The sequence below is a fragment of the Opisthocomus hoazin genome, chromosome 20, assembly GCF_030867145.1.
Source record: "Opisthocomus hoazin isolate bOpiHoa1 chromosome 20, bOpiHoa1.hap1, whole genome shotgun sequence".
NCBI classification, from domain to species: Eukaryota; Metazoa; Chordata; class Aves; order Opisthocomiformes; family Opisthocomidae; genus Opisthocomus; species Opisthocomus hoazin.
Genome location: NC_134433.1, coordinates 7,174,264 through 7,187,980, shown reverse-complemented (window position 1 = coordinate 7,187,980; position 13,717 = coordinate 7,174,264). Strand labels below are relative to the sequence as shown.

Below are 13,717 nucleotides of genomic sequence, written 5' to 3'. Positions count from 1 at the left end.
CCAGGAGCGCCATGGCGGCAGCCATGTCGGGTGTCACCCTGGGGCGTGGCCAGAGCCTCGGTCTCCCGGGGCAGAAGCGTGCAGACCCCCCTCACGGGGCGGCAGCGGGAGGGTGAAAGCCCACCGCGACCCTGGGCAGACGGCAGCCCTGGACGCACAAGGCCGAGCAGGGGCAGGCGCTGAGGGACGAGCACCTGAGGTAGCCGCGAGGCTCCGGAGGGAACGGGCCGCGAGGGAAGAAGACGGAGCAGGAGGAGAAGGGAGCGGGGGAAGACGGGACGGCCAGAACCGAGGGGAGGCTGCGGAGGAGACAAGCGTGAGGGAACGCGGCCGCCCAGCCGCCGAGTGCGCAGGCCCCGCGCGCATGCCCGCAACTTATTTCGCGCGGCCGGGGCGCCGCATTTCACGCGGCGGGGAGCGGGCGGGGCGGCGGCGGCAGCAGCCACGTGACCGGCGCGGGCGCGGGGCCGGGCGGCCGCTGGGGGCCAGCAGCGCCATCCGCCCCGGGCTCGGCGGGGCGGGAGCCGTGCGCCAGGCCCCGGGAGGGGGGGGGCGGCCGGGTCAGCGCCCCCCGGCGGCGCGGGGAGGGGCGGGGGGCGCGCACCGGGGCCGTCCCCGCGGGAGCGCGTCGGAGCCGCGGCACCGCTCCGTGGTTTTGTCGTCGGTCTGGGGGGGGGGAGGAACACACCTCCCCTCCGCTGCGCTCGGGTCCATTGTCAGCACCGCCAGCCCCCCCCCTCCGCGCCACAATTAATCCGATGAGTTTCCCGTGATTGATCCCTATTAATAGCCGGGGTGGGTGGGCGGGTTTTGGGGCTTTCTCCCCCCCCCCCCCCTTATTTTTTTTTTCTTCTCTTTCTTTTATTGTTTGGTTTTGTTTTCGGAGGGGCCGGGCTGGGACCCGCTCTCCGCTCCAGAGTCCACCCCTGGTCGGTGCCTGAGAAAATTGCCACGGGATGCAGCGTTATTATTATTATTATTATTATTATTGTGTTTGATCCAGGGAGATAAAGGAGGAGGGGGCGAGGAGTGCGTGTTGGTGGGGAGGGGAAGGCTGCACCCTTCCCGCACACACACACGCAGAGAAGGAGAGCTCCATACATCCATAGATACATATATAATTTTTTTCCTCCCCCCCCGGAACTTCTTTTAGTTGGGGAGGAAAGGAAGAAAGAAAATAAATTTTGTGCACGGAAATACTCTCAGCTCCCTCCTTCCAGCGGGTCTCTCTCCTTCTTTCTTTATTTCCCCCCCTTCTTTTCTGCTTTTTTTTTTTCTCCCCTCTCTTTCGGAGATCCTCGCCCTCCCAGCCCCTCGATCAAAGCATTCCGCTATTCTGATTTATTGCCTGCTTGGTGAGGCTTTTTTTTTTTTTTCTTTTTTTCCCCTCCTTTCTCTCTCTCGCCTTTTTTTTTTTTTTTTTTTTTTTTTTTTTTTTTACAAAGGCGACCTGAGATCAGCCATTACTTTCCTTGGCTCGCTTATAGGAATCTCTTACATTTGGTGCTTGCTGCTGGTGGTGGTGGAACCGCACTCGGATTCTTTCATTCCCCCCCCCCCTCCCCTCGCTGTCCTCTCCTCCCTCCCTTTCTCCTTCCCTCTCTCCCTCCCTCCCTCCCTCCCCCGTTATTCCGCCGGATTTGTGGCTGCGGTGGGGCGGGGGGGGGCCGAGCAGCCAGAGCCGGCGAGAGCCATGGATGGCCCGGCGCGATGCAACGGGCTTCGGAAGAAGCGGCGATCGCGGTCCCAGCGCGACCGGGAGCGGCGAGCCCAGGGCGGGCGGCGGGGCTCTGCCTCCGGAGGGGCCGCCGGCCCCGGCGCCGCCGCCGCGCTCTCCTCCTCGGGCTCGGAGAAGGAAGACAATGGGCCCCCGCCGCCGTCCCGGCCGCGGCCCCCCCGGAGGAAGCGGCGGGAGTCCTCCTCGGCCGAAGAGGACATTATCGACGGTTTCGCGATGTCCAGCTTCGTCACTTTCGAGGCGCTGGAGGTAGGAGCGGCGGCGCTTTGTGTGCGCCTCATTGTGTGGGGGGCAGCGGCGGGGGAGACCCCGCAACGCCGGACCCCCCCCTCCCGCGCCCCCCCCTCCCGCGGCCCGTTATCCCCCCCTCCCCGGGGGTCCCCGTCCCCGGGGGGCTCCGCTCCCCTCCCTCCTCCCCGCTCCCCCTCCTGCCGCCGACACCTGCAGCGCGCCGCTCCCGGCGGGGGGGGGGGGGGGGGGGAGGCTCCGGCGCGGCGGCGGGGACCGGGGGAGACCCGACCCCCCCCCCACCCCCGGGGAGCGGGGAGTTGTGGGCGCTCCCCCCCCTCTCCCCCCCGCGGGGGCTCCCGTCGGCGCTTCCCCTCCCCTCCTCCCCCGATCAAACTTTTCTGTGTCCCGGCGGGGCCGCCCACTCGTGTCCGCGGGGGGGGGGGGGGTTCGCCGGTCGCTGGTGGGGAAAGGGGGGGGGGGGGCGCCGGTCCGGTCGCGCCACGCTCCCTGCCGGCCTGTCACGAGTGGGCCCCGCGCCTTCCCACTCCACGGGGGGCACCGGGCGCTCCCCGTCCCGAAATGCTGAAGGAACGGGGTGCGGGAAAGCCGAGGCCGGGCGGAGGGAGGGGCCCCCGTGGGGGGGCTTCCCGGGCGGCCCCTGCCCCCCCCCCACTCGTGGACCCCCCACCCACGGCCGTGGACCCGCTGTCTCCCCACCCAGGGCCGTGGCGGGGAGTCGGGCCGTGCGAGGGGCGCTCCGGCCCGTGTGTCGGGAGGGCTTTTGTTGTTGATAACTTCTGCTCCGGGAGAAGTTTGCCGTGGCGAAAAAGCAGATTTATTTGGGTTTACGTGCGCCGGAGTCACAACTGGAACGATTACGAGCTGTCAAAATAAATGCCGAGATGAAGCTGATTGTTTAACAGAAAAAAATCTGTGTAGCTCTTAAGCTGTTTAAATATTTAGCCAGGAGTACTTGGTGGCATTTTCAGGGTGTCGAGGGGTTTTCTTTCCTTTTTTGTGTGATTTGGAGGCAGATTTTGACCTTGGTTACACCTGTGTCGGTCCAGACTGATGCCTTCAAGAGAACTTGCTCTGGTGTCATTGGAGGGAGGGTGTGTTCCCTCCACGTGGTTGGTGTTAGGCTCCCGTAAGTGATAACGAGCCAACGTTGAGGTGCCCACCAGACTCACCTGGTGAGCCCATCCGCGGGGCTCGGCTCGAACCGGAGGCGGGAGGAGTGTGGATGCACGGTTATCGGCGAGACTGAGCTCTGCATGCTTCTGCTTCGGACAGAATTCTGTTCTTCCTCAAACAAAGCCCCAGTTGGTGTTTTTAGGGGATTTATCGGAATATGGACTCAAGAATTTGGCCGTAATCCTTTCTGGAGGTGAGGTGAAGAGCGAGTTTTATGGTCAGCACCTGGTAGGACGTTTTAGAAAATGTCTTTATTCTGTTTCACTTCTTATTTGTTTATTTTCCACTTGAAATGAAAATAATTGCTGTGCTTTTTCTCTCTGCAAAGCCATGAATGGCTACTACTTGCATCCTGGTGTAACCTTATATTGCTAAAAAGGAGCGCTGAAACATTACCCAGTTCTGCCAGCTAATATCACATTCAGATAAAACAATAGCTCTCACACTGAGACTTGACATACTTTTAATGTTCATGTGATAGGTGGCACATTTTGACCTAACGATTTCATGCTGCGTTGGGAAATAATGTCACAAAATCATTGTTAGGTGCTTTTTCCTGCAGCTCGGCGTGTCTGTTGAGAAAGCTGTTCCTGAGGATCAGAGGGAGATGAAGGTGTCTAAGGCACAAGCCCGACATGGCGGGAGTTGCTGTGTACGTTGCGCGTAGCAGCCTGAGGTTTTCGTCGTGATTATCGTGGTGGTGAGGAGGTTGTGAGGGGCCGGCGAAGCGAGGTAGCTCAGCCTTGGTGAGATGTTTGGGTGTTAACGTGCTGGAGTTGAGAAAAGAAGGCTTGGGTGCTGTGGAGAGGTGTCCTGGTGTTTAGACATCTCGTGCCCAGGGGCTGCCCCGGCTCGTTGGAGGCCATGGAGGTTTCTCCCCGAGTTCCAGAAGACACTTGTGCCCAGCGTGCGAGAAGGCTGCCCCAGCCCAGGCTTTGTGCTTGAACTTCAGCCTTTTCTTGGGCTTAGCACAGCTGAAAGCATGCAGGGGCACAGAGCATTTTGTCTGCTTGATGTGAAAAACAGTGAGGAGCAAAGTGCAGGGCGTATTCACTACTGGAAGGTCCAAACCCCTGGTCCAGAAGAGGGGAGCAGGCAGGTGGTGGCTCGCACGGGAGGGGATGGCCACCGTGGAGGGATGGGGGCCGAGCTCTCCACTTCCGAGGACATCTTTGCAGGTGTGGGAGCTGGGTGGGTGCGAGGGGTCGTCCCGGGATCTTCTTGCGAGTGCTGTATATAAATTTGCAAACAGGGATTTCCATGTAACTTCATTTTACCTGTCCTTTACTCAATGCCTGGTGTTGGTGACTGAAAAAGCCCACACTGTGCAAAATACCAGCTTGTGTGAGGCTCACGGCTGATCAGGGGACACGGGTGCCGCACAAGAAGAGCGTGCATCCCGTGGCTGCTGCAGCTGCAGTAGGAGTCATCCCTGTTATGGTTATGGTGAGAAAAGTTCCCATCCCTTGGAGCAAAATTATCTTTTTAACCAGCTCCCACTCTTGGAGCCACTTTTCTGTCCGGGTATCAGTAGTTTTCTCATGCTCCTCAAGTGTAAATTGTTTGGTGCAGAAACAGAGGCCATCTGCTTCTGGTTATCTGTCTCTGGGTTTATGGCGGCCCATGCCTTGATCTCTCTAACGTTGGCGTGGGGAATAGAGGGGAAGAGGGAGCTGGACGAAGACAGGGGGTTCTCATTGTTGTGGGTTTTTTTTTCGCCTTGGAGTGACAGTCGAGCAAATCCAGGGTTATCGCAGGTGTGGCCAGCCTGATGCTTGCCTGGCCTCGCTAGTCTGGTGTAGTCATGTTCTCTGGAGGCCTGTGTCCTGCCCCAGGGAGCATCGTGGAGCTTTGACCTTCAGAAACCCACGCTTACTCTGTATTTAAGCAGCTGAGCTGCGGTCCTACAATTTGCTCCGATTGACCAGAACCTCCCGTGAGTAGTCCCTTGCTGGGACTGACAGCAGCAAGCTCTGTGGTTGACTCCTGGGCAGTTACTCACACGTCGCTTCCTGACCTCCCCAAATCTTTCAGCCTGTGAAAAGAGAAAGGCGCAGACGTTCGGTACCCGTGTTCGTGTGGTCGGTGCCTTGTCAAGCTGCCCGCTTTCCCCAGCTTGGTGTAGCCCGTGCTGTGCCGCTGGTGTGTTTGTCAGCCACAGTAACAGCGTGAGGTGCTCCAGACCCAGGTGGGCATTTTAGACACCAGTTTGACAGGGAAAGGGCGTTTTTCAAGAGGTGGTAAATCAGTCCGTTGGAGTGATGTGGTCTGGCAGTGCTGGTGAGGAGGGTTCTGCAGAGCTTGCTGGCGAGTGGATAAGTCACTGGGGTGTTTGTCTCCCTCCTTCCCCCTGGGGCGTAGGGCTTCGGGCAGGAGGCCGATGGGACGTGGCTGTTGACATGCCATGGTGAAGATGGTTCGCTGTGATGAGAAATGAAATCTGACCTGAATGTTAAGAGAGCTTAAAGCCTGGGAAGCACTTGATGTTTCCTGAGTCAGCTCTGACCGTCCCTATGGAGTAAGCAGTTGGGTTCAGGTTTTCTGGACACCGAGTAAGGTAACGAGGTTTTTCTGCGGATGTTTGTGTAGCTTCAACTCAGGCAGTTCATCTGACAAGCCTGAAATGGGCCAGAGGAATTTATAAAGCACAGACAGAAGTGCTGTGGGGCGGGAAGGGGGGGGACACTTGCGTTTAAATGGGGATTCTTGTTTGATAAAACTGGCACAATTTCTCGCCGTGCATTTGCTGAGCTGATTCCTGTTCAGCATGCAGGCGTTAGTCTGTTTTGAGACCATGCTAAATTATCGTCAGGTAAAGCCCAATATAATTAATTACAAATGAGAAATGCTGACAAATATTTGTCGAGGAGCTGTTTAATGAGCTTCAGATTCTGTGTCAGATGATTCCATCCACCTAGTGTAAATAATTTTTAAGCAATTGTTCCACCGAGTTTGTGTGATTTAGGCAGATGTTAGCTACGGCAGTTCTGCATACTGGACAGATAAAATAATGTCAGACTAGATGGAGTGAAGCTTAACAGCTGATGTGGGCTTTAAAATAGAGACACTACTGTTACACAAACAAGATGTGGAAGTAACAGGGAGGTTTTGAAGATAGCCTGGTCTCAGTTGTGTGTCTGTGGGCACTGACAGTGTAGCTCTGTGTATGCATCTGAATGCAGGAATTTGCTTTAATAACTGTTGTGTGCTTGCTAGGCACAGCCCACTGAAAATAGAAATAGCTTGGCTGGGTGACAGCAGAAGCTTGGAGCTGGACACCCGAATGACTGGCTTGTGGTGTGGTTTCCCTCCCCAAATCGTTCTCTTCTTACCCAGCCTTTGAGCTGGCCTGATTAGCCTGTTTACTTAAATTCGCTGAGATTTCAAGCGAGTTTGTTCTGCCTTGTCTCTATCCCTTCATATTTCAAAGGGAATTTGATCTTCGTGCCTTACCGCAGGAGCATCATCACATCAGGTGTTTGTTCAGTGCTGTCAGCAAAGCTTGGTAGCCCTTCTGGTGTTTATTGACTGCTTAGGTGCTTGTCCCAGTCTCTGTTTGCACATGCAAGTCTGCAGATTTAGAGCAGCAGAGAAAAGAAGCGGGTAACTAAATGAAGAGATCTGCGGACGGTGAGTGGCGTTGGGTTTCGTGTGACGCTGGGATATCACACGAAGTGATGCGCTTATTATTTTCCCTGTCTATTTAGAGGAAACAGAAAATTGACCTGAGATCAAATTTTGAGATAACCTTGACCGAGCAACTGAATCTCTTGATGGCAGCCCTCAGTGACCAGAACTGAACAAACCAGCAACCCAAAGGGAAAGCAGGACTGAAACCAGCAGGATGCGTATTCCTCTAAAGGAATCTCCTGCGTAATTTTTGAAACCTGTGTTGCTATAGTGTGGGCACCTGAATACTTTCAAAATACTTTAAAATTTTAAAAGCCTGATAACTTTTCTGGGAGGCTGGATATCCGCAACCCCCCCCCGACTTCTTGTTGCTGTTGAAGAGCTGAGACTGTCTCGTTGGGCAGGTGATGACTGAGAATTGTGGCTGTTGCTTTTAAACTCCTGAAGGTAACACTATAATGAAGGTGGGGATTTCTGCTGTTCCCACAGGTGGTAATAGGAGGCACGGCAGCCTTGAGTTAAAGAAGGAAGAGTTTAAACTATAAGGACAGGTTCTTTAAATAAATGTGATTCAAGTAGTCTCCACTGGCCCTGCTCTTGAAGATGAACGTTAATGGGAATTATGCCACATATGAATAGGACGAAAGATGCCCTTGTCCATTTTTATCTTGGCATCTTTTTTTTTTTCCGTTATTTGGGTGAGAAAGTAAGCCCTTTCTCATTAAATGTCTGGGGCCTCCGCTGGGATGAGGGAGTGTAAAGAGACAGATTTATAAAATAAGGGTAAAGGATCAGGAACTTGGAAGGAAAATGATCACTAGGGAGAGTCAAAAAAAAATCAGCAGGAAGACATCAAGGAGCTGAGTAATTGAAAGATTGAGTTACAACACTGAGATCAATAGCGAAATATCAGGGACTGGATGGGAACACTGAGAACTAGAGGGGGATGTTGTTACCGAAAGTGGAAGTTTCAGGTAAGATCCATTGCTCTGTATGTAAGCGCTCCTCCCAGTACGGAGGGGGAATGCTCAGCAAAATCTATCCCCACTTAAAAAGCCATTAAAGCCGGTAACTCTTCAGCTGGGAGAAAGGCAGAAAGATTCTTCACTCAGTGAGATGGGCCCCTGTTTCCCCCCAGTCTCTGCTACTAATTTTTAAATTTTATTTTAAGGACTGTTTCTCTCCGTTTGACTGGAAGACCTTACCACATCACACCGGAGGTCTGACCTGCAGCCTTGTAGTTATCTGCAGCTAGATTAGAAGTCTAATCTTTGTTCTGAGCAACAATAAGTTGAGTTAGATAGGTTTTAAAAATAGCCTAAGCTCAAGCTTAGTGAAGTCTCAAATGCAATTAATAAAAAGGTAATGGAGTTAGGAAGGTGCGGGCTGAGATGTGGCAATGTTTAACTCTCTGTCTTGCTTTACTCGGGCTGCAGCGCTTTGCTGAGGCAGCATTGCCTGGGTTCTGCGAGGCGAAACTGCTTCCAGCGTTTCCCCGTGTTCCTGTACATCATCCCTATGATTTATCTGCTCAGTATCTGTGTTCTCGTTGGGGTTTGGCTCGATATGCGCCACAAATTACCAGCTGTATGCATTTTTTTGTACAGTCAGTTTGCTGTCGCGTTGACTCGGTGCCAAGCCGTGGTGAAGACCACTTCAGAACATCATAGTCCTCTAAACTCCTTTGTTGTAAAATGGATATGAAAATCCACTTTGAGTTACGAGAAATGGCTAATGCAGGTAGGGATTTGTTTTGCTGCGACAGCAGAACGTGCAGTGGCGATTTGTCAGATCCCGAGCTCTACTATTTGCCTTCAAATTGTGTGTTACCTTAATATCTGGAGATTTTTCTCCTTGTATCTTGGCAACACTACTGCTGAAGTTTGCGTGCTCGTGGTGGAGAGAGAAGGTTTTAACCAAAAAGGTAAATCTTTAGTCTGGGAAATACTATAAGGAGGAGTTTTAGTTCTGTCTTCCTTTGTGCAGGAATGGTGGAATAAAAGTCAGCAAAAGCAGCAGATTATTCCCCAGCACTGCACGTATTTTTCTGTTTGAGTTTTTGCCTATCGGGTTTAATTAGATTGCATTGCATGACATAGCTTCACGTGCATCTGCTTGGCATTTGGTGTGCGTCTTGGTCCTACTGGTTTTAAAATCTCCCGAGATGACCATGTGGGAGGTGTGCAGAGGTGTGCTGGTATCTGATTCACCCGAGTTCCTGGCTCTCTGAACTTTAGGCTGTGTGACGCTGGCTGATGCACATATTACTGGTGTGGTTAATAGCCCAGGTCCAAATGGGAGTAGTTACTCCACAGCCACGCAGGAGATCAGTTTGATGTTCTCTCCAGAAATGGTCGCCCATTAATCTGTCTCACATGTGTTTGCCAGCTTCCCAAAGTGGAAGTTTCTTCTCCTCCAGGATCAGTGCTTTTATGAATTGCCTCTTTTTGTACTTTTATTTGGTAGCAAAGGGGACTTACTGGTTTGGGAATGAAACCATCACCAAACCATCTTCCCCATCCGCAAGCCCGGGCGTGTCGTTTGTTGGATCAGCTCATGAAAACAAGCAGATATCTTCAGCCTTTGAGGTGTGTGCTGTGCTGGGCATCATTTGAATGAAAGCATCTGGACGGGTTTTGTGGGTGCTGCAGGAGGACAGCGCGTACCTCAGTCGGGGAGGTGGGCAGAGGTAGGCACCGCCAGGTTCTAGGTTCGATGTGCTTCTGGGTGCCTGGGGTTCTGGAGAGATAGTCTTTGTGTTGCAGAGTAGTTGTAATGGAGTTGTATCAGACTTTGCAACATGGTTTACACTCCCATGGACTCAAACAGTGCTCAAATCCAGAACCAAATTCATGAAAGTTTGTGAGAAGCCTTGCTCCATGATGACCGAGAGGGACAGTTTTTTGGAGAAGAGTATGTAACGGTGATGGTAGTGTCTGGTGCAGATAGCCCCTTACCTGTTGCTGAAACCTGCGAGCCACTGTCACCATTCTCCCTACATGCAGGCATGGGTTACCATGTCGCAGGTGACCCACCCTTGGGTGCAGGGTGACCCAGCCTCCAGGTTGCTCTGGCATGTCCTACAGCTCCGGTTACCTCACCGGCCCGTATAGTAAAGGCATTTTCATTTCTGTGCCCGTGAAGTGGAAATGATGAGACAGAAGTGGTTGCCACCAGCTTCTCCTAGACCACACGCAGGTGGCCCTTAGGCGTGGGAGAGCGATGCCCCTGGGTACGAAACATGAGTGGCGTGTCTTCTTCCTCCTGGCAAGTTTTGACAGCCCATATTCTGCTGTTCGCACACCGTTTCCTATTCTGAAGCTTAGATGAGTTACAAACATGGTGATAATTGCTCAAGGCGTTGATTTTTAGTTATTTTCGCTCTGGAAATCCTAAGTGACCAGAGACCTTTCAGTCTGACAGTCTGCCTCAGTTTTCTTAAGAGACTTCTTACACGTATGGTGGGAATGGAGGAGAGGTGGCCAAATGACCCGGCTCGTTGGTATAAGGGTGTCCATCTGGGCAGCTCTTGTCCACCTCGCTCCTGACCAATTTTGCCACCTTCATCTTGGCTTCTGCACATCCGCGTGCTTAGCACTGTGTGTCTCTGGAGCGTGATGGGAGTGTCCTTCAAGGGTCCTCCAGAAACCAGCATCTGGTCCCCGGCCTCCAGAAGGCCCAGGGGATGGAGCTGGGAGGTGCCGCTGTTGCCAGAGCTGGGTAACATGCGCTCACCAGCTTGCTCCACAGCTGGCCAGATGTGTTGAACGGCCGGGTGTGATGCGACTTCCATCGGAGCGGGCACTGGTAGAGGGCTGGAGGCAGCAAAAGTAGTTTTGACCTCCGAGGAGTGTGTGTGGCAAGAAGGCGAGCAAAGAAGTGCTGCTGTTGGGGATGATTTATGTCGTAACTGCGTTGGTGTTGTGGGTTTTAATGCGCGTCAAGGGCACTTCGACCTTTGAATGGAATCTTTTGGTGTGAAATTGTGTCTTTTCTCCTCTCTTTTCTTCTCTTAAAAGAAAATTCAAAATAAATACTGAAAATCAAAACCGTCTGTTTTTAGGGGACCAAATTGCCTCTCTATTTTATATGATTTGGATATTACGGAACGATTAAAAATCCCAGTAATTTTTACTGGCTGGCTCTTGTGCTTGTAGGCAGTGACTCTTCCAGCATTAGTCATTTTAACTATGGAAAAAAATAATAAAAATGTAATTAATGTGGCTCAACAGCTGAGTCTGCTGGACTTTAAAATAAAAAAAAGTAAATTTTAATGAGTTCTGGGATCAGAAAGATACATCTGGTGGATGGATTTGCCAAGTTCTCAACCTCAGAATGTGTGTTGAAAAACTCAGTGAATTATGTAGCTACAAAAGTGGATCTTTGCATGTTTATAAGACCTCAGTGCAATCTCCTTATATTTGCGTAATGACAAACAGACATTCTCACAGAGGCGCAGCCCAGAAGGACACACATGTGCCGAAACGGCTCTGTAAGCCGAGAGTGTTTGTATCTGAATGCTGCTACTCGGGAAGGAATTTCAGAGGATCCATTAAATAGCGGAAAAAAGAAAATCTTGGTGTTGGATGAAAGAAAAGAGAAGGAAGGGAAAGGGGAGGGGGGGAGAGAGGAGAGGGAGCACTGAAACTTTAAATGCACATGATGTGTGGGCTAAGATATTGTGCCTCCGCTGCTGAACCAGAAAATTGATAACAACTGTTTGTCATGTGTATGTATTTATAGCCATTCACATAATGAAGAAGTTTCATGAGGTTGTAATAACGTATCAAGATGGATGTAATTAAAACAGAAGCAAATTGACACCTCGAGATTAAAGGCAAACTCTAAACTAATACACCTGTACGCTGTCACTTGTGTCTCAGTTGTCTGGGGCAGGCTGCCAGATATGCAAATGGAAAGGCACTGGCAAATTTCCTCGCGTGTGTGGTTACGAAAAACCCAACGATTTCATCTTTTACCTGGCCCTGTTCAGGTTGGTAGCGACGGTAGAATCTGTTAATTTGGTGTCACTGATGCTCCATGATGGGAGCGGGCTAAAGGATACGGAGGGGTGGGGAAGGAGCAAGAGGAAACAGAGCGCAGGTGGCTGCCGGAGAAGAACGTCCTGTACGGTGGGACCTTCCCTGGGAAGGGAGGTGTCAACAGGGCCATTTCAGGTCTGTCCTAACTCTTGAGACTCTAGAGGACTGAAGAGGCCTTGACATTGACTTTCTGTAGCATTTGAGCTTGGTGAAATGCTTTTGAAAGCCACGCTGCAGCAGCAGATTGTGGTTCTGTCGCGCTGCAGGTGATTGGGGTTGCCAGTAAGGAAACTTCTAAAATTTATACGTTTCAGATAGACTGCACAGTTCAAGTCTGATGTAAATCATTACTGAGTCTGTGAAATGGCTATAAAGTATCTTAGCAATTTTATGTAATAGTATTTTTCAACTTGTTTCTATTTACAGAAGCCTAACATTTTTTCCAGTGGGGCTGTGGACACCTGTATAGTGAATTTAAGCCTGCAGTCAATAGGTTTGCTCTCTGAATTAACTTTCGTGGGGTTCTTGGAAATAGTCTGCAAACCACTGGTATAAAATGGGCTATTGGTATGGAGCGGGAAGGGAATTATTTGCCTTGTTAGTTCCAGGCATGTGAATGGAAATACCAGGCTTGCTTTGGAGTAACGTGCGCCCCGGATAACCCGCGTTCCTTTAAAAGCCCCAGAGATGGAAACAGGTCCTCGCGTGGCTTGCGTCTAACCCCCGCGGCTGGTGGTCAGGGGTTTCTGTTGAACAGCTGATGCCGGTACCTCCAGCTCCTCCTCCCCGAGTACGGAAGATCGTACCTTTTGTGGCTTTGGTGGCATTTCCTCTGGGAGCGGCTGTCCCGGAGACCCGCATCCCTCGCTGCTTCCAGTAACCTCCTCCGATGGCCGCAGACGCTTGGGTTGGTGACACTGGTTTATAAATAGCTTGATGTGACTCCAGGTCTGGAGAGCTCAGCAAAGCCCAAACTTCTGGAATTCAGCTTCGCGTTCAGGCTTGAAGCTCCGTGCCGCGGTCGGGGAGGATCCCGAAGGCGCTCCAGCCATCGGCCCCGCTCCTGGCTGCGGTGCTGGGCGGGGGGCTGCAGCTCTGCGGGGGGTGGCCCCACGGCGCAGCGCGGCGCAGCGAGCCCGCTGCATGAGAGCTCCAACAGGCACGTTTCGTTATACGTTTTCTGAACGGAACAGACTGCTGGTTTAATACATCTGGACATAAAGGATCAAGCGTACGAGGTACGTGGCTTCAAAGGGGTTTCAAATGGTAGGGTTTTTGTCTTCAGTGCTTTGACAACTTTTATTCCACCTTTAATCTTTCATGAGCAGAAGCTTCAAAAGATAATTAGTAAAACATGCTTTTATCTGCATTTATCTCAAAACATGATTAATTTTTTAACTGCAATTATAGCAATCATTTCAAGTTTTCTCTATATTAATGAGTAAAGGATTTTTTTAGAGAGAGCAAGCCTAAATATGGCTATATTGGCGGAGTTGAAAGGTACGTGTTTATGAGTGGGCTTTTTGTTTTCATTGCTAGGGATTGAATTTCCAGTTCCAGGAAGTAATATTTCACATGGATTAAAGTCTTTGAAATGCTCTTGCCTGGCTTCGCTGGATCGTTTTGAGGAGCTGACAGTGATCAGAACTGGATCATGCACTTTGCCAGACCCGGCTACTGAAGACCCGGTTACACGTTCCCCTGGTGCCGGTGCGTTTTTGCTCCGCGCCGTGCGTGTGTGGCTGGCGGGACATCCTCTGCGTGCCGCTCTTGGCACTGGAACTCAAGATGTACGATGCAGCCGGTTTGTTGTTAATGAATTGGCAATGAACTTGTAAATTTTCACCTTTACCATTTCTGTCTTTGTTATAGGCAGCTTAAG

At 51.7% G+C, this 13,717-nt stretch overlaps 1 protein-coding gene across 2 annotated transcripts in view; it reads left to right on the top strand.

Moving 5' to 3' along the window:
* The first annotated feature begins 1,693 nt into the window (after window positions 1-1,693).
* The window catches only part of AUTS2 (activator of transcription and developmental regulator AUTS2), an 800,502-nt gene continuing 788,478 nt past the window's right edge, over window positions 1,694-13,717 (top strand). For both annotated transcript variants that reach the window (XM_075440366.1, XM_075440365.1), the window contains exon 1: window positions 1,694-1,987. In XM_075440366.1, coding sequence (XP_075296481.1) covers window positions 1,694-1,987 — 294 coding nt within the window. The remainder of the gene's footprint in view (window positions 1,988-13,717) is intronic.